At 35.2% G+C, this 24626-nt stretch overlaps 1 protein-coding gene across 1 annotated transcript in view; it reads right to left on the bottom strand.

Moving 5' to 3' along the window:
• The window catches only part of LOC149547978 (polyamine oxidase 1-like), a 54566-nt gene extending 30348 nt beyond the window's left edge, over nucleotides 1–24218 (bottom strand). The window contains exons 1-11 of the mRNA XM_089794214.1: nucleotides 24110–24218; nucleotides 23731–23983; nucleotides 23446–23592; nucleotides 23306–23367; nucleotides 23028–23209; nucleotides 22794–22937; nucleotides 22559–22711; nucleotides 22232–22486; nucleotides 22027–22108; nucleotides 21903–21952; nucleotides 14175–14225 (exon numbers count right to left, since the gene is read on the bottom strand). Of these exons, the coding sequence (XP_089650340.1) occupies nucleotides 14175–14225; nucleotides 21903–21952; nucleotides 22027–22108; nucleotides 22232–22486; nucleotides 22559–22711; nucleotides 22794–22937; nucleotides 23028–23209; nucleotides 23306–23367; nucleotides 23446–23592; nucleotides 23731–23983; nucleotides 24110–24116 (1386 nt within the window). The 5' untranslated portion in view covers nucleotides 24117–24218. The remainder of the gene's footprint in view (nucleotides 1–14174; nucleotides 14226–21902; nucleotides 21953–22026; nucleotides 22109–22231; nucleotides 22487–22558; nucleotides 22712–22793; nucleotides 22938–23027; nucleotides 23210–23305; nucleotides 23368–23445; nucleotides 23593–23730; nucleotides 23984–24109) is intronic.
• Nucleotides 24219–24626: the final 408 nt, after the last annotated feature.

Raw genomic sequence — 24626 nt, 5'->3', positions numbered from 1 at the left:
AAAAATTCCACTATCAATGATCACTTTGCAACACTTTACTTTATATTTAGTCTTTAACAAAATTATCCTCAATACCCATTCTTGATTAGGTTCCTCATTACACAATGCTCTTTTTATCAACAAATTTTCTCCATATTTTGGTTCATTCAAGGGTTTATGTGATTCATTCTCCAAAAAATATTTTATTTGCTTCCAAAAATCTTCTTGCTTGAACTTCCATGTGTGCATTTAAGTTTTCTATGTCCTTCTCCACATTTGAAACAAGTGCCTCTGAACAAATACATATCTTCTATTTCATAACCATTACTTCTAGGGTAATATCCTCCTTTTCTTTGATGATAATTTTCTTCCTTCCATTCTATTTTACTTTTATTTGGATTAGAATAAGATCTTTCACCTCTAGTAAATGTTCTACCTTTCTAAAATCTACCAATACTTCCTCTTTTTCCATGTGCCTATCTTTTTGTCAATTCTTATATTTAGCCTTTACAGAAGATTGATAATATTTCTCAACATACTCTATATTAACCAAACTAATCTCATTTTGAATAAATCTCCTCAAGCCATTAAGATACCTTGTAATTCTTTCAACCTCATTATCCACATATTTGAGTTTGATATCCAACCTATAGAACTCTTCGATATACTCTTTCATGGAAGATTCATTTTGATTCAAATTATGCATTTTCCTCAATAAGTCAACTTGGTAATCACCAAGAAAGAAATTTCCTTTCAACTTGCTCACCTTCTTATCCCAATATACGATCTTTTCTTTTCCTCTCATCTATCTATCAGTTTACAAATGTTCCCACCATAATGATCCATTCATTTTAACTTAGTACTAGAAATTTTCACCTTCTTCTCTACATGTTTACTTTCTCAGTAATCCAATCAAGTAATTCATCAAAATATAGCTTATAATCATAGTCTGAAATATTGAAATATGGTCTAGCATTCACTAAAGTCAAGTCTCTCAGAAATATTTCATCCTCTTATTCCAATACATGTTCATAATTCACTATAGCAACTTCCTTAGTTTCCTCATCACTCACATGATCAATAGTTCTTTCTCTTCTTTAGGAAGTCTCTATTCCTTCAAGTCTATCTAAAATCTATATTAGCATATCTATTACTATTGGATTTGTATTCCTAGGTAAAAGCACAAACGCATGTCACCTTTTGTAAAGGAAAGTGCTAATAAAAGTATAACTATTCACCTTCAATGACATAAAATCGGTATTATTATTTAGAATTTGAAAATGAAGTGAACTAATGAAATTTGTAGAAATGAATGAAATTTAGGATTATATTTTTTAATAATTATTTTCAATAATAATTGATACATTTTCTTGATCTTTATATGTAATTTTTTAGTTTCTTAAAAATGCTGAAAATTAGGGGTCCAATTCTCACCACAAAACTATATGGAAATAAAATTATTTCCCTTTGATCTCAGACTATGTTATAGATAACACACACATGTGCGCATGCCCCAACACACACACACACACACACACACACACACACACACACACACACACACACACACACACACACACACACACACACACACACACACACACACACACACACACACACACACACACACACACACGCACACGCGCGCGCGCACACACACACACACACATAGTAATTAAAAATAAAATTTGGCTTAAGACCTATAATTTCTCTTTTATAATGATTCAAATTTCAACTCACCTGAAATTGATAGTTTTCATCTCCCACCACATTTTTGAAAACAAATCTATTCTAACCAAAATAAAAATTATAGACTCTAGAAGAGGACTCTCTCATCTAGAATGTCATATAATTTTTATTTTATTTTTATATGATTTAATTTATTTTTTTCTCAATATTGACACATTTTTTAGCATTAAAATTCTTGCTTGTAGAATTTTTTATTTATAATATACTATATCTAATTAAAACACTATAAAATCTATATGAGAATATTCTTGACTTTGAGCTCTATAAAATGATGTTTATATGTTATTAAAAAAAATCATAAAAATAGTAAGAGTTATTGAAACATCAATTTTCTGAAATAATTTCATTTCTTTAGTAGTTGGATACAAACTAGTATAAAACATGCATTTAATAAACATTTGCCAATTGGAAAAGTGTGAGACCATATATAACTTAGCCAGAATGAATTTATCTAGATCATATGTTTAAACTAAATTAATTAGATAGAAATACTCAAATTCAGTCATTTTGATAAGTTAGCTTGAAAGGTGACACAAATTTGTACTTTTACCCCCCGCATCCTCAAAAAATCCTTGCAACCATCTATAATTGTAGGTCAAATATTAAATATTTGACTTTATAACCAAACTTAATTAGGGCTTTACAACTATAGATTCACAACATGAGTTCTCAAGGAATAAAACATTCATCTAATACCACTTGATGTAGTCCCTAATTAGAGATATCTCAAGGAGATCACTCCAATCGTGTACAAGATTAAATACAACAAAACCAACAATAACTTAGAGAGAACCAAGATAAATCAACATTTATTAACAACTAAAAAGAGGCACATAGGTTCAACGATTGGCCTTCTCACAAGCTTGATTACTTAAAATATTTGGTCAGAGACCTTAGATCCAATTACACTAATATTTTATCTTGATATTATGAACTAAGTATCGAGCTACTACCCAATCAAATAGGCCTCATGAAACGTGGGTTATCCTTAAGATCTAGAACATTCACCATGAATAGGAAACACATGAATAAATAGGTCTAATCCTAGATCATAAGAAATAAATGTCATAATATGTTTGAAATATTTTTGTCCCCTATTCATGTCCTCACATGATCCAAGAACGTCATCAAATATGCTAGCAAATATCTTTAGTTATATACTTCCATCACAAGACCAAATCTACAAATAGCTATGTAAACTAGTAAGAACTCACTACTTAAGGGAAGATGAAATGTTACTAAAGAAAAAAAGAACTAATTGAGATATGAAACTAGGAATGGAAACCAAACTAGGTTAAGATCACACTCTAAATATTGCTAGTGTTGACTCAATCAAACAAAGTATTGCTAAAATGATCAACATACTAGAAAACTAGTAAAACATGAATACCAAACATGAAATATTTCAAGTTGATACAAAATTTCTCTAAACCTAAGATGCTCCTACATTAGACAAATGGGATTGATATAAAAGTGTGTTTGTTACTTTGATACCTAAGAAGATTATATAAGATATGACATAGCCTAAGAAATCTATGAAGAATCCTCTATTTGCTTTATCTTTCCACTTCTTATAACCTAAGAAATCTATGAAGAATCCTCTATTGTTTTATCTTTCCACTTGATTAGATCTTGATTGTATTCTTTACCTCTTGTACTCCTTCCAACTTTTCTCCTTAATATCCTTTCTATACCTTCCAACTTCTTCATAGGATAACTTTGCTCGACATTTACTTCTTCATCCAAACTACCCCTGATCAAAGAGAGTTAAAGGAGAACACTCCAATTGTAGAACAAAAGTAAATGTAGAAAAAATAATAATAATTTAGAGAGAACCAAGTGATATTCAACATTTATTAATAGTTAAATAAATGTACATAGGTCTAACATTTGGCCTTCTCACATGCTTTCTTACTTAAAATCTTTGGTTAGAAATATTAGATCTAATTACAATGATATTCAATCTTGATACTATGAGTTGATTATTGAATTACTACCCAAGAGATATAATATATAAGCCTTGCAACATGTAGGTCGATGTCAAGATCCAAAATATTCCCTAAGAATAGGAAATTTATTACAATAAATAGGTTTAGTCCCTATAAGAATTTTCCTTAGGGAAAAATCACACCAAGATCAAGAAGCTCAAGCACTAGCACAATATGGACCAATAGAGTATGATTAGAATAACAATAATTAGAATATCATTGTGTACATACACACTAGAAGAACCTGTATATAAAGGCCTCTAGAATGACTAGGAGTCAGCAAAGTGATAAGTCTCACAACTAAGCACATGTCCATCAAGAATGGATTATCCTTCATTGAGCACATAAGTTAGTGCAATGATGAGAGGATAAGCTTAACATAGGTGTATCTCGTAAAAAGATTTTGTAGACACCATGTGCTCAGTTAGAGTACAAATAATTGTGTTGTCTACATGACAACTCAGATGATTATGCAAACTCCTGTGTTGTCAACAATACAACTCATCTAACTATGCATAATTTTAGGTGTCTATATGATAAATGATAAAATAATCCATTTAACCTAAGTAAAAAAAAGTGTAATAATAATTAATTATTTACACTAACACACCCCCTTAAGTGCAACTTAGGGGAATTCACTTAAGCTCATGAAAGCTATAATGAAAATGCATGATGGGTCCTGGCTACTAGGCCATATTAGGTACCCATGTAAAAATGAAATGCCCTACATATAATGCAATGCAATGCAATCTCTCTGAAAATGGAGAAAGAGAGAAAACCTCATGGGAAAAACCCTCCCCCAAAAAGAGATGAAAAAACAAGATGCATGGATGGATGGAGTAATTAAGCCCCCCCCATTACAACATACATCATGTATATACAATAGAGAAGTATGAGAAGGAGAAAACCCCATAATAGGAAAAATTACCCTCATAAGAGAGAAGAAATAGAAGAAGAAAGGAGACAAGGTAGTCCCCCCTCAATACAAAATTCCCATTAGTGATAGTTGCTCCAAGATGAATGTAGAAGCTGATCCATGACTACTGAATAATGTTCCTCCCTTTAGGAAGAAACAATGGTATAGGTACATATGAGATGCTTCCCCAATTTGTAGAAAGAATCCCAAAGATGAATGGTATCTTTGGAAATTGCTCAATTGTCTCTATGTCGATACTGATAGTCACCCCTTCCAACACTATTGAAATTAACAATCTCAGATTGAACAAGGATTGATGTAGAACATATCCCAAAAAAGTCTCCTCGAATGATAAAGAGACCTCCTACAACTGTTGTACATAAGAATCCACAATTATATCAACCTTGTAAGATTTATCATGTAGAGAATGGACAAGAAGGTCAGAGTGTTCCCTTGCAACAACTAAAGAAGGATCTTCTTGATCAAAGAAAAGATGTATATCATCAATAATGTCTCCTAGATCTACTATGTAGGACTCCACAAAAAAATCTAAAAAATCTATCAAGTATTCATCCCCTGATTGTGGAACTAGAAGACAAGGTGTACCCAATTGTACTAAATTACATGGACCTATCACTGTAGTAATGTATGCATGTAGAATTTTTTGATGGTGTGACCTTGTCCTTTATCTATCAGAAGGATTCCCAACCAATGATCCTGTTGAATCACTATCACTATTGTCACTATCAGTTTCCACAATGTATGAAGTATGGAGAGGATTAGAGGATAAGCTAGGTGAACTTTCCTCAAAGTAAACATTCCTCTCCATGAATATATCATGAGTCTCAAGATCCATAAGTCTATATGCCTTAACACTTTATTCTTCATATCTAATGAAATTACAAGGCCATGGTGGTGGTGCCTTACATTCCCTTGAAGAACTGTGTGCCCATACTAGACAACCAAAAAATCTGAAGTGTTTCACAATTGGTTTTCTTTTGCACCATGCCTCAAAAGGAGTCATTCAATCTAAGACATTATAACGAGACCTATTAAGGAAGTGATTGTCACTACTTATAGCTTCTACCTCAAGTGATGGATCAAGAGACTTAGCTTAATTGATGCAACTTTCCATTGACTTAAGAGTTTTAATCCTCATTGTTGCAACACTTGTCTTTTGTGCATTAAATGCTACAGGATTCTGAAGAACAATACCGTCAAGTTCACAAAAGTCACTTAGTTTTGAGTTCACATATATCTACTTTCATTGTCCATATGAAGAACCTTGATGGATTTACTTGATTGCTTCTCAACATGACTCTTGAAGGCTAGAAACTTATCAAACACTTCATTCTTGTGATAAAGAAGGTAGACCCATGTGTAGCATGAAAAGTCATCATTGAAAGTGAGGACATAGCGACCCTTGCTAATTGATGTCACTGAAAAATGGCCTGCTAGAACCGTGTCAACCAACTCAAGAACAAATGATGCTCTCCAAGACTTCCCTTTGTCAAACTTCTCTTCTAGATGCATATAAATTGAACAAGTTGAACATTCACCCTTAGAAAAGTTGATTGTAGGTAGATCTTTTGCCATATTGTTTGAGCTAAGTTGATGAAGATGGCAGAAGGCAAGATGTCCATAATGCTCATGCCATAATTTACATTGTGATTGTGAATGTGTCAACAAGGCATGTGAAGGAGACTTAGGCACAAAGTGGGAGAAAGAATAAATCCTTGTGTCATGATTAACTTTACCCACTTCAACCAATGAATTATCCTTAAGATTTCACACCATTACTAAATCAGGAAGGAACTCAACTTTATTGCCACCTCCATAGTGAGTGATTTGCTACATTAAAAGTAGATTAGTGCTAAGGTTAGGAACATAGAGAATGTATTTGAACTCTCCATTCCATCTCAACTTGTCCTTTTACTTCAACTTCCACTTGTGCATTATTCCATACAAAGATGTGAGGTACCTTATATTGCTCCAATGAAGAAAAGTGTCCTTTTGAAGAACCCATATGATGTGAGGCACTTGAGTCAAGAATCCATTCCCCTGAAGAACTTGAACTTGCCATAAATGCTTACCCTTTTTCTTGTGAAGTGGATGGATTTGAATCCTTCGAAGAATTTGGCACATTGATTTTGTTCTTCCTAAGTAAGTTTTCCAACTCATCTATTCTCTTAGTTTTGCAATGATGCTCATCATGATTTGGTTTATTACAATATGCACAAAATAGTTTATCCTTCTCATTGTTATTTCCCTTCTTGTTGGAAGAAGAATTTCCTTGTTGTAAGGAGGAAGATTATTGTGTCTCTAATTGTGATTTTGGCTTCCACTACTTTTTCTTACAATTGGTAAAACTTTTTCCACCTCGATTTGTGTGGTTCTCATTACTAGCCACCAATGTTGTAGACTTGGATGACTTGAGAAATCCCATATTTATCAACTTGGATTGTTCCAACATCAAAATTTCTGCAAATGCATCAAATGAAGGCTTAGTAAAGGCACTTCCCATGGTCAACTTGTGAGTGTTGTAACTCAAAAAAAAAGATGCATACTCTGAAGGTAGCCTCTTCAAGATTTGATCTATCAATCTATCATCCTTCGTGGGATTAGCACAATCCTAAAGTAGTGCTCTCAATTCATTGGCTTTGTTAACATAGTCTTGAATTGTATCAAAATTCTTAAGATCCAAGAGAAGTAGATCATCCTCAATTTTAAATCCCTTTTCCTCATCCACCTTACCATAGAACCCTTCAAGTTTTTCCTAAGCACCCTTGGCATCCTTAAAGTTGGAAATATGGAAGAAGAGATCTCTATGAACACAAATCCTAATAATTCTTAAAGCCTGGTTGTCTTTAACTTTCCAATCAATGTGTGCATTAGCATTAGTGGATTTTACAATTTTACCATCAACATATAGATTTAAACCTTTTTCCATTAGTCTACTCCATACAATATATTTCCATGTAGTATAATTGTGTGAAGTTAAAAGTAGAGTTTTAGGTGAACCCATGATGCAAAAAATTAAAAGAGCACAATAGAGAATGAGAGACACAAGAATACAAAACACACACTCAATCAAAGAACCCCCCCCAAAAATGATGCTTTTTGCATTTTATATGAAGTGCATTTACAATAGGCCACTTTTAAAAATGGACAAAAGTGAGCTTCTAATTTTTCTATTTACAACCTCCTTTTGGAGTTCAAATCTAGTACTTAGCAATGTAGCTCAAATATTCAACAATTTTGAAGTTTAATCAAAGAAATACAATGCAAAAAATGACCTATTTCTAAAAGTGGTATTTATGTCCACACAACCATATAATCTAATTATAGATCAATAAAGTAGACAAAAAATAAAGCACTTTCAAAAAAAATAGAACCTAAAAATGCATCTAGATGAGCCCGTACGGAGCATTTGAAGTTGCAAAATGCAGGATTGGATACAGATAGTCACCAAAAATTGAAATTTATGACAAATAAATGCACCAAAACCAAAAAATAATAGAACCACTAAATTTTTTAGGAAATTCTATCCTAAATTAAAAAAATTGCTCCTGATTTGGAGTCCGGATGACTGAGATATGACCTCTCGAAGTTGGACTGTCAAATCAAAACTGCATATGGTGAGAGGTCTACAAAGGAAAACACTATTAAAAGCTAGATTTTTTGTTGTACCAAAAGATCAACCTATTAATGTTTGATACAACCACTAGACTTATAGAACATAGGAGGCGGTTAATGTTGGAAATATTCAAGATATGATAGGTTACTAAGAGGGGAGGGGTGAATCAGTAACTTCAAAACTTTAAAAAATTCAACACTTTAACCATATATACTATTCACCATTCATTCATCTAATCTACTACATATATGAGAGATCAAACATTCATAGCACATGTACACAGTGATTTGGTAACCCACAAACATTCCAAATAGAAAGTAAAACTGGGTGAGGATGATACCCACAAAACTTCGTTACTACAGTATGAAGTTGGCCTGTTAAGGATTACATTGACCACTTATGGTGATCTGCCCTATTAGGATCACAAAGGACTACTAGGTCCACCTTGCTAGAGGATTTACAAACATACACCAAAGTATGCACTCTATTAGAAGATTTATACAAAGACTGTTAAGTCTACCCTATTAAAGGATTTACAAAACTGATTCACCTGTTAGGCTGAAACAGTGGATCTACTTACAACTTTATTGCTAATTAGATCCTTGAAATACATATCACCTCTTGTGACTGGTGAATCTTTACTGCTCCTTGTAGACCTTGCTGAATACTCTGCTCTTCTACTGATTCGCTTTCCTTCTTCTCAAAGCATTACATGTCTATCTTGATACATCATACATACATTGTAAATGATATAATATATTACATATATACCATTCCAATAATTACAATTGCAAGGTCGGCCAAAACACAAGTGAACAAAATATTACTAAGTTGGCCAAACAGTAGAAAACTCAAGTTCTTCAAGCTAACTTGGTAACCTTCTGATACTCAGCGTCCATTGCATTACTCAGCATTGTCATGCACTCGATAGAAGTGAAGGCTCAGTCCATACTAATCAAACAATGTAGCTTGGAACTTGGTAACCATTAGAGACTCAATAGATATAGTATCACTCGGTAAAAATTGAATCCTTTGTTTACCTTGCTTTCACTCGGTAAACACTACACTTTCATTACTCGGTAAACACTGGACTTCCACCACTCAGTAAACACTATGAAGCTCGGTGAACATTGTGTGCTTGGTTGATACTACTGGGTTGCACACCCACTTGGTAGCTTCATGAATGCTCGGTATGAACTGCTTGACTGCACACTCACTCGGTAGCTTCAAGAATGCTCGGTATGAACTACTTAAGTGATGAACCTACAAGGTAACCACTGAATGCTTGGTATACACTGTAGACTGAGTGATGAACTTGGTAATCATTCAAAATTGAGTAAGTGTTGTCACTAATGACAAATACAATATAATGCCAACAATCTCCCCCTTTGGCATTAGTGACAAAACACTGATAAGCCAAAACATATGTACATAACCTGACTCAATGAATTTTGGTTTTTCAAAATTGATCTTTGTAGAATTGTTGCATATACATTTCTATGTACCTTCTTGATGACTTATAATGTATATACAAAGATACTTATGTACACATGCTAACTCTAATGAGTGCTAACTCCCCTTTTCACTTATAGTGATAACTCTCCTCATTTATTATTTTGAATCTCTCCCCCTTTTTGATAATAATATCAAAGGACTACATATATACACTTTATATGACTACACCAAAGTGAGATAGAAATTCTTGATGTACCTTAAGGATGGTGGAAAAAGTATTATCCCAAGTCTGCTGCAAAATTTGACAGGTGGAGAGAGCAATTTGAACTTCTGCTAATAATTGGATCATGTGATCAGCCATTGAGAAGTTCTAATCTTGGACCAATGTTTTGCAATGAGCAATATGTTTTTGCATTGTGTCCATGATAGGAAGGATCATGTTCTGGATGTCTATGAGTGTAGATTGGATCCTTGCTTCCTCTCTCAATAGTTCTACCTATACATCTGCCAAATATCTGAGTTTGGTGTGATGGGAGGTTGTGGAGGAGGAGTCCACCTTTAACTTGGATGCACTTGATTGCATATCAATGTCAATCTTATTTAGCTTATCCTTTATTTCTTTAGTAAAACTAGAAACATCACAAAGTTTGGCAAAAAGTGATGCTACATTATTAAAAGAATTTTCAAAATTACCCAAAAATGTTGACAATTCAACTTGCTTGATTGCTATCTTTTGAGCAATATGCTCTAGCATCTTATTATCAAATTTCCTTTCAGATTTTTCAATTAGTTTCTCTTGTCTGGAAGAATCTTCATTAAATTTTTGTACTACCTCTTCTAACTGAATCAAAATGTGTTGAGTAGAATCTACTTCAACACCTATAGCATCTATAATTATATCCTTGGCATTCTCAGTTATTTTGTATTCCTTATCCCTTTCTGATCTTAACTATTTTTGCCTAGCTTTCATCTCTATGAGTTGACTGGCTAACCTCATCTCTTCAATGGTAGCATTGTCACAGTCAATCTTTGGAATCACTATTTCTGTGTCTAAGTCAATGTATTCTCCAATTTCCTTTCCAATGATCAAAATTTTTAATGGATGCTTTTGTTTGACTTCTATGATTACTGGTTTGACCTTAGGGATAGACACAATAGTAGAGATAGAAGTGCTAGCAGTGAAAACTAGGATAGGACTCGAGGATTGAATGCCAATAGAAGTGCTAACCGGATCAAAAATTGAAACACTTCCTAAAAATGGTATCGCACTCAGTAGAGTACCCATAGCAATATCTAAGCTGATTGGAGTTGTTGAGGATACAGATATTGCTGGTGAAAACAAAACTGTAGAACTTATTGAAATTGATGAAAATAAAATTGTAGAACTTACTAGTACACTCATTGTTGATGAAGGAGCTAAGGAGGCTGAAGAGGTGATAGACAGCTCGATAGATGAAATGCTTGGCACATCTATTTCAAATATCTAGAGCTAGGAGGTAGCTGGTGAGGATTGAGCAATTGATGTAACTGTGGTGCTCACAATCTCACTAGTAGAAGCTATCTCCAAAGTAGATGTAACAGTCTTTGGTGGAGAGTGAGGAAGGGATGCAATAACTTCTGCTGCACTTTTTACTGGATCTTCTTCATCTTTTTCTTCCTCAATTGGTTCTTCCTCCTTGTCTTCTTCCTCTTTTTCTTCTATTAGTGCATGCAACTCTCCTGGAGTAACTATGATGGATGGAGTGTTATCAAAATCATCATTTTCACTGCTATCATCATCCTTGATTTCAACAGGATCATCACTGGGCTTTTGCAGATGATAGATGTTCTTCCACATGTTTGTTGCATCTCTCACAACATGTTCAATGTCCTTAATTAAAATCAAACATGTTTTAAATCTAATCATCATTTTACCTTCATTGTTCTTAATTGTTGCCTTTATTTCTGCTTCAGTAAGACTCAATAGAAGATTCTTCAGGGATTGCTCATATATGTCCTTGACCATTTGGGTGGTTGACTCCCATCTTGGTTGTAATCTCTCCAACAGCTCTTTGGAGATTGGAGGGGCAAGCTGGTCTGGGGAGTATTTCCATTTTCCCATCTTATTGAGTACCAGTTCCTCAATCTGCATTTTCTCTGCATCAGTCCTTGTTTCAAATTTCAATGCTTTGAAATTTGTGATGCCAACTCCCTCTTCCAATTGTTTTAGCCTTTCCTCAAATGTGAGTGGAGGCCTAACAAGTACAGTTTCCTGCTTGCCTTGTCTGGTTCTTCTAGAGAATAATACGGTAGGCTTCTTCTTAGATTTGGTGATAATCACCTTCCCTTTCTTCTTTGGTGATTCCTCTTCTTTTTCAGATTCAAGTTCTTCACCTTCTTCTTCTTCTTCTTCCTCACCTTTTCCTTCAATAAGCATAAGAGGGCCGGTTGCAATTTTCAACTTTGCTATCTTTCTCTTGCCTTTGCTTATAGCCTGGGGTAGCTTGATTTCAAGCTCAATTCTAGTCTTGGCTTCATCATAAGTGCCAAAGGTAGGAAGCTTATGATCTACAGGTTCATTTACCAGTGCTTCAATAATGTCCCTGGCTTCATCAATATTAACCTCATAAGGAAGAGGTTTCACCCATGCAACTCAGGGTCTGACTGCCTGAATGTATACCTTATCACAGTCAACCATGAAGCATACATCATCTTTTTAATCTTCAACCAGTTTGGGTGGAATTCAGAACCTGTTGTTCATTATTTCCTTGAAATCTTCAAAATAATTATCCATAACTTTTTCAAAGTTTTCACCCATGTTAGCAATAAACTCATTAATTTGATATAAAGTTGGAATATCTTTTCTCCATACAACTAAACCCTTTGATGGAAATATTTTTTGAATATAGAAAAATAAACAAATTAACAGGGAACCAAATTTGCAAGGATTATTCTTTGAAGTCCTTATACTATCCATGTTCTTGTTCAATTATTTCAACAACAATTCTGACAGGTCAAATTCAAGATTTTTCTTCACAATTTTGAATGCCAAATCAACAGCCTCATAGGTCACACTATTCAAACGACTGGAGCTATAAATTTTGTGGGCAATGACGTGAATGCCAAACCTTAATTCAACATCAGATACAGTGCTGACCTTCAAACCTCTACCGTCCCATTCAACTAGGGTTTTCTTCTATAACTCCTCCTGACCTAGGGTTTTGGTAGTTTTCACTTTACTTAGCATGGGGAGACCGATAATCTTATGAATCATCTTCTTGGTTATTAACACTGGCTGCTCTAACCATAGTTGCCCGTTGTGAACATGACTGAGAATGTACCTGATCCACGTAATTTGGAAACTTCTTGGCATATGCAAGATATGGATTAACTCTTTGGTCTCTAGATGCCTATACTCAAGTTTCAAAGAGCCATCAACACTCATTTCTCCTAGGGAATTGTCCATCTCTAGGTTTCCAATCTATTGAATAGAACATTTGGAATGTGTACGAATGTTGTTTATGAGAAGTACCTTTGGTGGAGTTTGCAATTGAGCTCCATTGGGGTTGAGTGATTCTGCAATTTTTGGAACTAGCTTGAAATTCAGCCCCTTCCACTCCACACCTTTAACTAGCATTTCTGAACCTCTTTTTGCCTTGGTGCTACTGCTACTCCCGGATGCCATCGCTGCTCGGTAGGTGTAAGAAAATTTTGAACAAATTTGAAAATTGCTTGAAATCGCTTGGAATTTCCCTTGGAATTGCTGGAAATTTCTTAGCTCTATAATTGCAGTGAAGAATGAAATCAAATTCTGCCCTTTTGATGAAAATTTTGCCATAAATGCTTGGTACAAAGGTAGTTGAGATGACATAGTGCTTGACAAGTTATCATTCACTTGCTCGGTAGAAGCTTACAACTCAGTGATCGAAAACTTTTATTGCACCTGACCTAGCTCGATTGAGTCTGTAACTAACCTTGCTCGGTATGACCTGATTTCTTGTGACCCTTTGTATCTAAAATACCAATTGGATCTTTTTCTTTCTTTCATTTTGGAACTACTTGAGATATCACTTGAAGATGCAGTTCCATATCCTCCTTTATGAATCTAATTGGAAATGGTGGAGTCACCCACGTCTTAAGTGACATTGCCATCATTTGAATTGTTATGCTCGATAGATTTAGGAATCCACTGTTGCCTCATCTGCTTCTGAATGTTTTCAGCTTTAGCTTTCTTTCCATCTTCAAATCTTCCTATGTTCATGCAATTTTTAGCTATATGACCGAGTTCTGTGCATGTATAGCACCTTACAATAGTGTCCTTCTTCCTTAGGTGATGTCTTGCATAGTTTATACCAATATGTCCATATTCTCCACAATAATGACATCTGCACCAGGTATTGTAGTCCCATCCAAATATTGCTTTAACAAATATTTCGGCTGGATTGAATGATTTGGATTTGCATTGGAATGCCTTGTGACCATGCTTCTTGCATTTGTGATAATTTCCTTCAAATTTTGGTTTCTCCTTACATTCATTAGCTTTATGACCATGCTGACTACAATTGTAGCATTTGCCATTGAATTTACCTTTTCCATTGCTCCAACACTTGTTTTATGTGTGACATAAATTACCACAGTGATTGCAAGTAGGTCTTTGATTCCTTTGGGCACCTTATTTGGAGGTTTCACCTTCTTCCTTATAACCAAGTCCAGCTTTACCTTTTTGTCTATGAAGATTCTGCTCACTTTGTTGATTTAATTGAGTCATGTCTGCTTGAGATTTCATCATTCTCTCATTGATTTTTTTTTCAAATATTAAGACACTTTGTAAGCTTTCATTGATTTGTCTTTCAATGATTAAATCATTCCTCAGGCTTCCATTTTCAAATCTCAGATTCACAATTTCTTCATTTGCATTAGATAGTTGATCCACAAGATCTTCATGCTGATTGGATTGATTATTTCTTATCTCTAAGTCTTCAGTTGCCTTGTTTCTCTGTTCCAAAACTTCACATAGCCTGATTGATTGGATTTCTTGTTCTCTTTTAAGCTTTCTTACTTCTTCCTGCAGAGAGCCATTTTTTGCTATGAGTTCCTTGATTGCCTTATTAGCTTCATCTGAACTACTTAGGTCTTCAATATTTTCTTCAACATATTGATGGTCATTCATTTGTCTTGCAAGTTCCTTCCTTCTCTTCAGGGATTGAGAAAGATGCTCCTTTGCTTCTTTGAGTTGAGCCATGGCCATTTCCAGATCTAGCTTTTCATTTTCAATAGCTTTATCAAGTCTGAATATCTCCATTGTCCTTGATCTTTGCTCAAGCTGTCAAACTTTATCCTGAGAAACACAAAAGCTCTGATACCAATTGTTGGAAATATTCAAGATATGATAGGTTACTGAGAGGGGAGGGGTGAATCAGTAACTTCAAAACTTTAAACAATTCAACACTTTTGTAAGGAAACTCAGGTGTGGAAACAGCTTCCTACACTAATCTCATAAGGAAAGTACGATGCAAATCCTATTAAAATCTTCTACACTTACAGATTCAATATCATGTAAACAACAATATTGTAGCCAACCATGCATATAGAAAATAGACAGAGAAAGGAACACATAACACAAGGATTTGCCGGTGGGGAAAAACCTTTCAGTAAAACAACCCCACCCCTTCAAAACCTGCACAATGTATTATCTTCAACACGAGATTACAATACACTTGCAATGCAAGTTCAACATCAACAACAGAAGACTCCAGTAGCTACTCGCAGTACCAACAATACACCCTTTTTTGCATCACATCTCTTCGCAACCCTAAAAATGCTTATAACATGCGCTTCACTTTAGGGCTACTCCAAAAAGGTAAACTGTCTTAGTTGCCACATGTCTTCACCTATCATTGAATCTTCCTAACATAGCTCTTACATGTCATAGGAATTCGACATAACTATTTTAGTCATGATCTCCTTACACACAATTCAAGATGTCAACACATCAACATTATTTGCAAGAAATACATTTTATAAAATAAATAATAAGAATAGGAATTATACAAGGTTGAGACACCTTGTACCTAACAAATTTAACCATATATACTATTCACCATTCATTCATCTAATCTACTACATATATGAGAGATCAAACATTCATAGCACATGTACACAGCGATTTGGTAACCCAGAAACCTTCCAAATAGAAAGTAAAATTGGGGTGGGGATGATACCCACAAAACTTCATTACTGCAGTATGAAGTTGGCCTGTTAAGGCTTATATTGACCACTTTTGGTGATCTGCTCTGTTAGGAGCACAAAGGATTGCTAGGTCCACCTTGCTAGAGGATTTACAAACATACACTGAAGTATGCACTCTGTTAGGAGATTTATACAAAGACTGTTAAGTCTACCCTATTAAAGGATTTACAAAACCGATTCACCTATTAGGATGAAACATTAGATCTATTTAAAACTTGATTGCTAATTAGATCCTTGAAGTATAGATCACCTCTTGTGACTGATGAATCTTTACTGCTCCTTGTAGACCTTGGTGAATACTCTGCTCTTTTATTGATTCACTTTCCTTCTTCTCAAAGCATTACATGTCTATCTTGATACATCATACATACATTGTAAATGATATAATATATTACATATATACCATTCCGATAATTACAATTTCAAGGTCGGCCAAAACACAAGTGAACAAAATATTACTGAGTTGGCCAAATAGTAGAAAACTCGAGTTCTTCAAGCTGACTTGGTAACCTTCTGATACTCAGTGTCCACTGCATTACTCAGCATCGTCATGCACTCGGTAGAAGTGAAGGCTCGGTCCATACTAATCACACAATGTAGCTTGGAACTCAATAACCATTGGAGACTCGGTAGATATAGTATCACTCGGTAAAAACTAAATCCTTCATTTACCTTGCTTTCACTCAGTAAACACTACACTTTCATTACTCAGTAAACACTGGACTTCCATCACTCGGTAAACACTATGAAGCCTGGTGAACATTGTATGCTTGGTAGATACTATTGGGTTGCACACCCACTCGATAGCTTCATGAATGCTCGGTATGAACTGCTTGGCTGCACACTCACTCAGTAGCTTCAGGAATGCTTGGTATGAACTACTTAAGTGATGAACCTACAAGGTAACCGCTGAATGCTCGGTATACACTGTAGACTGAGTGATGAACTCGGTAATCTTTCAGAATCAAGTAAGTGTTGTCACTAATGACAAATACAATATAATGCCAACAATTAAGCCATGTCTCAAATCCCAAAGTGGAAGGTTGGCAGTTAGTCCAACAATTCCCCCCTCAACATTACCCGAGGAGATTTGAACCTATGACCAAGCTCTGATAACACTTTTTACAAGCTAGAGTTTCCATTGCACCAAAAGATTGACCTATTAATGCCCCATATAATCACAAGACTTATAGAACACAGGAGGCAATCAAGCCATGTCTTGAATCCCAAAGGGGAAGGCTACCAGTTAATCCAACAAACACTGTGTTAAAATTGATGTCCAAATGGTCATTGTAGTAGTGCAATTTGACCTACTGGTGACAATCAAATGACCATCAAATTTAGGGTCATGAAATGCTGACATTAGCAAAAAAGGCTAGTTGGATGATGTAGTAGTATGGACTAACATGTTAGATGATGTCAGTAGTGTACGAATGTATGCATGGTAGCTGATAGAGATCCACATGGGCACAATCGATGTGGTAGATGATGTGTTCAAGGTCTGTGTGGAAACCAAGTCACCTACTGCACTGGCGGGTGACGTGTCCTATCATTGTACTGAGTTGGCACTGATTGGGTGGCCACGTTGGTAGCTATCATGGTGAGGTGCAATCATGGTGGTGACATATCCAGAGGAGCAGAGGATGCCACGTGGAGGGTCATAGCAAACATCACGTGGAGGCTGGAGCAAATGTGGCATTAGGCACCAATGAAGCTGAGGTAAGGGGTTGCGTTGGTGGGTGTGTGGTTGGTGGTTGGTGGAGGCACCGAAAAAATTTCAATGGGACGTAAGTCACCGGTGGTCGGCGGGTGTAGTGTGGGACTTTAGTCCCACATGCACTACAAAATAGTGCAAAGGTTTGTTTAAAAACAAAAAGCCAAGTAGTGTGTAGTGGCTTGAAGGTTGTCGGAGTTGTTGAATGAAATACCACCATAGTGTTCTAAACACTTGCGATCTGTGAAGAACATGTCAGCCATGTGTTGTGATCCATCAGTTAGAAGGAATATTCTAGAGAATATTCTACGGGTGTTGGGATTTGACCACCTAGTTAGCCTGCAAAAAAAATATTTCTTTGCAAGCCTAATACACCAAAAAAAATTGCAGAATTTCAGAAAAATAATAAAAATCTAAAAAATAATTGTAGAGAAATAGAAATTATAGATCTTAAAAATCAAATTCACATATCTAAAAGATCATATCCAATTTCACAAATCGGGCCTTCAGGTTCTAGTTTGCAAAAAAAATGGCCTCAATTTTGACTATGGCCAAGGGTAGCCAAATTTATACTCAAATTTCATTGAATTGATGCTCCGGATGCAATGGTGAGGTCTTCTTTGGCTCTAGACGCTCCCAATGATTGCAAATACTCTGGATCTAAATCAAGGTCCTTTAAGAGGTGAAGCAAAAATGGTCTCCAATGGCTATGTGAAGAGAAGCTCCCTTAGCTCTAATGCCATGTAGGAATTTTCCTTAGGGAAAAATCACAACAAGATCAAGAAGCTCAAGTACTAGCACAATATGGACCAATAAAGTATGATTAGAATAACAATAATGAGAATATCATTGTGTAGATACACACTAGAAGAGCCTATATATAAAGGCCTCTAGAATGGCTAGGAGTCAGCAAAGTGATAAGTCTCGCAACTAAGCCGATGTCCACCAAGAGTGGATTATCCTCCATTGAGCACAAAAATCAATGCAATGATGAGAGGATAAGCTTAACATAGGTGTATCTTGTAAAGAGATATTGTAGAGAGCATGTGCTCAATTAGAGTACAAACAACAGTGTTGTCTACATGACAACTTGGATGATTATGCAAAAACTTGTGTTGTCAACAAGACAGCTCATCTAACTATGCATACTTCTAGATGTCTATATGATAAATAATAAAATAATGCATTTAACCTAAATAAACTGAAGTAAAGTGTACTAATAATTAATTATTTACACTGATAGTCCCAAGTCACAAGGAATCAATAACATAACACATTTGAAAGCTTACACTCCTAGATTTAGGTCCTTACATGATCTAAGAGCATTTCTAAATGTGTCATCAAAGATCCATAATGGTAGGCTTCCATTGCAAGATCAAAATCCACCAATGGTTATGAAAACTAGCAAGAACATGTTATCCAAGGAAAGATAAAATGTAACTCAAGAAATAAAGACCAATTAAGCTATAAACCTTGGAATAAGAAACAAGATTTATCTAGATTATACTCTAAACATTGCAAGCATTGACTTGATCAAACGAATGATCCTAGAATGATTAACATACTGGAAAACTTGCAAAACATGAAAACTAAACACAAAATATTTTTGGTCAATGCAAGATTTCTCTAAACCTAAGATGCTCTTGCATTAATATCTTTGGATGGATATCATTCCTACGTAATGTAGCTATGTACTAGATTTTATAATTTTAATGTTTCAATGATGATTATTGCACATTGTATATTATGTTCAAATCTATGATTATTTAGTGATATGGTTTTACATTACTAAGAAGTAATATCAAGGAACATAAAAGAATGCAGGTTATATTTTTCTACATTTGTTTATCATGTATTGAATTTTATGTATACATTAAAAATATTTCACTTTCTTGTTATCCTCTCCACAAGGGTATTACAATAATGCAATAAAGTCTAGATTTTAACCACAAGGTATTGAAGGTGTGATATCTCAAATTTAGATACATCACTATACAAGGATTATATAGGCTGAAAACATAAACAACTATATAACTATATGATGTGCACTCATAGGCATAAGACATGCTTAAACTTGTGGAACTAGGCGGAGTCAACTTTTGACACTTGTTTACTAAAATATGCACATGTCAAGTGTAATGCAGTAGAAATGGTCAAAGAACATAAATATAATAATCCAATGTGTGTCTAATGAAAGGATGCTTAGCATCATAGTCATTTGTATGTATTTAAATATGTGTCATAATTAAATTAATTATTTTCAATTAAAGCATTAAACAATAAGTTTGACAATGTGAGCATTATATTAGTGAAAGCCCCAAATAAAACATCCATTACTATGACAAGGCAAAATATCACAAAAAATAGTAATAAAAACATTATAACCATAATCAAATGTTCTTGAATACGAAATACACCAGATATCATCATAAAAGATATATCACATCACAACTATTTATCATGCAAATATGATCAAAGTACAAAGTACGTGTATAATATGTCTTCTAGGTCATAATTGATTTTGATAAAACCAAAAGAGTTCAATATAGCTAGAAGCATCTCACAAAGATGATATATGATCACATTGTATGAATAGTCATGTGATATAGAAAGAGTCTAGCTCATATAAAAATAATACAAAATAGAATGCAACCACAAGAGGCAATATATCCTCCCCCTTAGGCATAGGATTACTCTTTGAAGCTTGCAAAAATATAGGGCTACAACTCTCAATCGTGAAGCATCCTCCCAAGCAGTCAAAGATTCATCATTTGGGTCCCACTATATGCACAAACCAAGTACTATTATGGTGGTAATAAGAAATAAAAACACACAAACCATAAGACTTACTCTTTCAAAATTTCAAAACTAGTATACAGTACCAATGAATAATAATTTTAGCATTCATGACTATGTCCTATCTAAAGTATTTGAGAAGCCTATAAATGTTACTAATATTTTCATAGGAGCATTATGAAAAGAGGAAAACAAGTTTTCAAATAAGAAGCCAAAGAGATACTAAATTTCTAAGAAGATAAAATATGTAAAGTAAATTTTGCAAATAATATCTATGAATATGAAGTAATTCATTGTTTCTTAAGTAGAGTGAAACCTATGGCATATTTGACGTAACTCAAATGGTTCTTATTTTATCTTATGTATTTTGCATATTTGAAGGCTTTAGAAGTACTCAGTATTTTCTAGTATTATGTGTTACGAAAAAGCAATCTCCATTAATTCTACTAGCACAATTATCTTATATAAATTAATGTAAAAAATAGCAAAAATCTATTTTTTTGAGATTTTATTTCATACTTGATTTATAATATAAATGAAATAAATATCTAGAAAATGATATCTTTTAGCATAGTTTAAATACTTTTATCATAAGAACATATACTTGTAAATATAATAATAGTATATTTGAATATAATATTTATTATATACATATAAAAATAGAAAATAAAGAATAAAGTTATTAAAATAATTATTTTGTATAATTAATAAAATAATAAATGTTTATTTAATTTATGATTTATTTTGTAATGACGATTTGCATGATTGACAAAATGATTTTCTAGTAATCATAAAAAGAATAAAGAATAAAGAAGAAATGCTCATGTTGCTCAAACTCCATAGAATCTTCGATTAAGAATTGAAACTGGTTTGTTTACTTGGAAGTACCTTCGATTTTTTCATTTGAAATCCTTATAAGGGAAGCCCCTTTTGAAGCCAATTTCTACATCAATAGATTCTCATTTTATGCCGACCGTTCAATTAGGACTAAATGCTGCACTGACTTGAAGAAATCAATAATTAAAGAAATTCTTGAGATTTAAAATATAAATGCACTTTCAACATTGTTTCCCGCCGCAAACAGAAGACTATCCATAAATTTGGGTCTTTCTTCTTGTTCGACTTCCAAACCTTTTCTCCTGCAAATTTAGATTCAATGAGAGGTCAGGAGAATTTCGAAGTATCAAGCATGGCTTTACAAGACTTTAATCTACTTATGATATAAAATTTAATCCAATTCTACAGAAAATAGATTGTGTCAGAAAAAATGACACGATAACTTATCTCATCCTGGGAAAAAAAACTGCAAAGCAACAGTATCAACAGATGGAACTCCAATAAATGTATTGATATCGCATTTACCCGTTTGACCTCTGAGTAACCGCGAGTATCTGCATTTGTGAACTCAGGCTTCTTGTTCATGACAGTCGAATTGTTAGCGCAGTTGCCCAATTTAAGGCAATCCAACACCGTGTTAGCTGTGTCAATGCCTGCTCATATCATAAAAGGTTTTAATATTTAGACAGCTGAAATATCGTTGTATCAAAAGCGAATGGGCGGTTACCTGCAAGATAGGCACCATGCACATATCCATTGTACTTCTGGCTCGTATGTTCGCCAGTGAAATATACAGGACCAACTGGTGCCTGCATAACCCATTAATGCCGTTAAATTATAGATCGGCTATGGAGAACTTATACCGAAGAAAGGAAAGGAGCAAAAGAAATTTGAACATTATGGAGTTGGGGCATTTTTATGTAGACTGCAACCTTCAACTCGTGAAAATCTTGCACAGAGACACCGACCGGCCAGTTTGAAAATGTTCCCCTGTAAAACCGATCGTGTCCCCATTTGGGAATCAAGATTTCTGACATCTCTGGGATGCCATTGCCGAACATCTTTCTCAAAACTTGCATGATTTCAGCTTTGGTCTCTTCTTCGGGCTGCTGTTCTATCCTTCGCGCTTCCTCGTCTTGCACTGTCACCATCAGAAGGTTCCCTCCAGGATACTCGTTTTCCAGGTGCTGTCACATTCATGAACCATGTCATGCAAATAATCCCCAACCTGAGCAAAAATTCAAATGTTTGGGTATTACCTGCCAGAAAGTGTAGTAACCTCTTTTCTCATGGGCGTACATGAAGAATTCGGTTCCTGGTCCTCCCGTTGGCCAGAATTTGGAAGGGAATCTCATGAAGATCTTACAGTAGATCGCCATATCCCATTTGTATATTGCCAGCAGCTTCCACATCTGCCACATTAATAAATACATAGAATGTCACAAATCTTTCATAACAACTCTAACTTTGAATTAGTGAAATAGTCATTCTTACGGGCAGATCTGGTTTAAAATCGATGAGCTTAGTCTGCAGCACTCCCGCGCTGACAGAGACAATGCTGTTCTTTGCACTGTAAACTGAGCCATCCTCTGTCGACACTTCCACGCCGCTATCAGTATACTCAATTTTACGCACCACCTACAACAAAATATTGAATGAATGAATATACTCGTTAATTTACCATTAATACTGCTCGAGACGAAGGAAATGAAGGGAGAAGAATTAAACCTTGTTGAGTTTGAGGCGATTGTCGATAATGTCTCCGTTTTTGGACTTGAGAAATTGCTTAGCCAGTTGATGCACAACGTGCTCGTACCCTCGGCTGTCTGCTACGAAGTAACTGTCCTCGCCAAAGTCTTCGAACGTTGCGGTGGGTTCCACATTCTTTAAGCTCGTTACACGCGGAGGTTCTGCACGTACGCAGACATGTCCATCCGGTGTTATATATAACTCTTAAGACATTGGAAATGCAATGCATGACTGAGATGTATAAAACAAATTACAACCTGCAGTTTCGAAGTCGTAGAAGAAGAAGTCGATGGCCATCTCCAGAGGAGTAGTTGGAACACTGCATTACAAAAAGCAAAACCATTCATATTCCATCTTTGTCTGAAGAGCGCAAATGAATAATACTAATGATACTCACTGCCCGAAAAGACGCTGAGAGGCCAAGATTGAGATGTCCTCCTCTCCATTCGCCGTAAACTTCGAAGACAGATTCGCACTGAAATCAGACGACGCACTCGCTTTCTCGAACGGCCCCGCCACCACCGATTGCGGCAATAAGCTCCCCCTGCATATACAATTATATTTATCTGAAACCGTAAACAATGGTGTTGCCGAAAGTAGTAAACAAATTATTTGAACTGAAATCAATAAAAACGTAACAGAATTCATGAACACTAAATAATTTGTATGTGAAATAACTTACTCCTGATCATAGATATTGTAGCTGAGATTAGTACTCCACTCAGACTTGAAGTTCCGGAGATTGTATTTCTTGGCGAGTGGCCAAATCGGATTCATTTTCTCTCCTCCAACGCCTTCCACCCAGTTGGCACCCATCTCAACGGTGTACCCTCCCACACTCTTTTTGTGCATTCTCCCCCCGATTCGATTTGTCGCCTCCAATATTATAAAATCCTTAATCCCCTTCTCAGACAGAGTCTTTGCCGCCATTATTCCTGCATCGAAAAAATACAACGCAGAAAACAGGAAAAAAAATCAAATGAAATCCACAAGCCAATGATAAGCATTGTCACGATCTAAAGGTAAAATATGAAAGTAGAACAGTGCACACTAAATCATACCGGACATGCCAGCGCCCACAACAATGGTAGTACAAGCAGTGGCATCGCCATCACTAGAAAATGACAAGCACAGCAAACAGATTGTCAAAATGCAGCGAAACTGTATAGTATCCACACCCATTGTATGATGCATGTAATTTGGCTTGCAATCCGCTCGCTCTTGGGTTGCTATTTGTAGATGAAATGGGAGGGTTTTGCAGAGAGTCGAGCCATTTAATTGAGAGAGAGATAGAAAATCTTATCTTCTTTGAGAACCACACAAACATCGGGACTTCCCCTTTTGGCATGTGCAGATGCAGGGAAAACGCGGAGGATGAGAAGATGATTCATTACGCAGGTGAATGTGGAACTTGGTGTTGGATGCCATACTGCATTTGGACGTCAATACTATAGTCTACAGGCTGGCGACGTTTTCTCCTTTATTCATCAATGAATGAATCCAAACAAGCTCCGCAGCTTTTGTCATTTCGTCTCTAATTTGGTTCCCAAAGCACATTGGATCCTATAACTCAACGTT

The sequence above is a fragment of the Cupressus sempervirens genome, chromosome 7 (genome assembly GCF_028749045.1).
Source record: "Cupressus sempervirens isolate cs-2001-9-10 chromosome 7, ASM2874904v1, whole genome shotgun sequence".
NCBI classification, from domain to species: Eukaryota; Viridiplantae; Streptophyta; class Pinopsida; order Cupressales; family Cupressaceae; genus Cupressus; species Cupressus sempervirens.
This window is presented reverse-complemented; position numbering and strand designations above follow the sequence as displayed.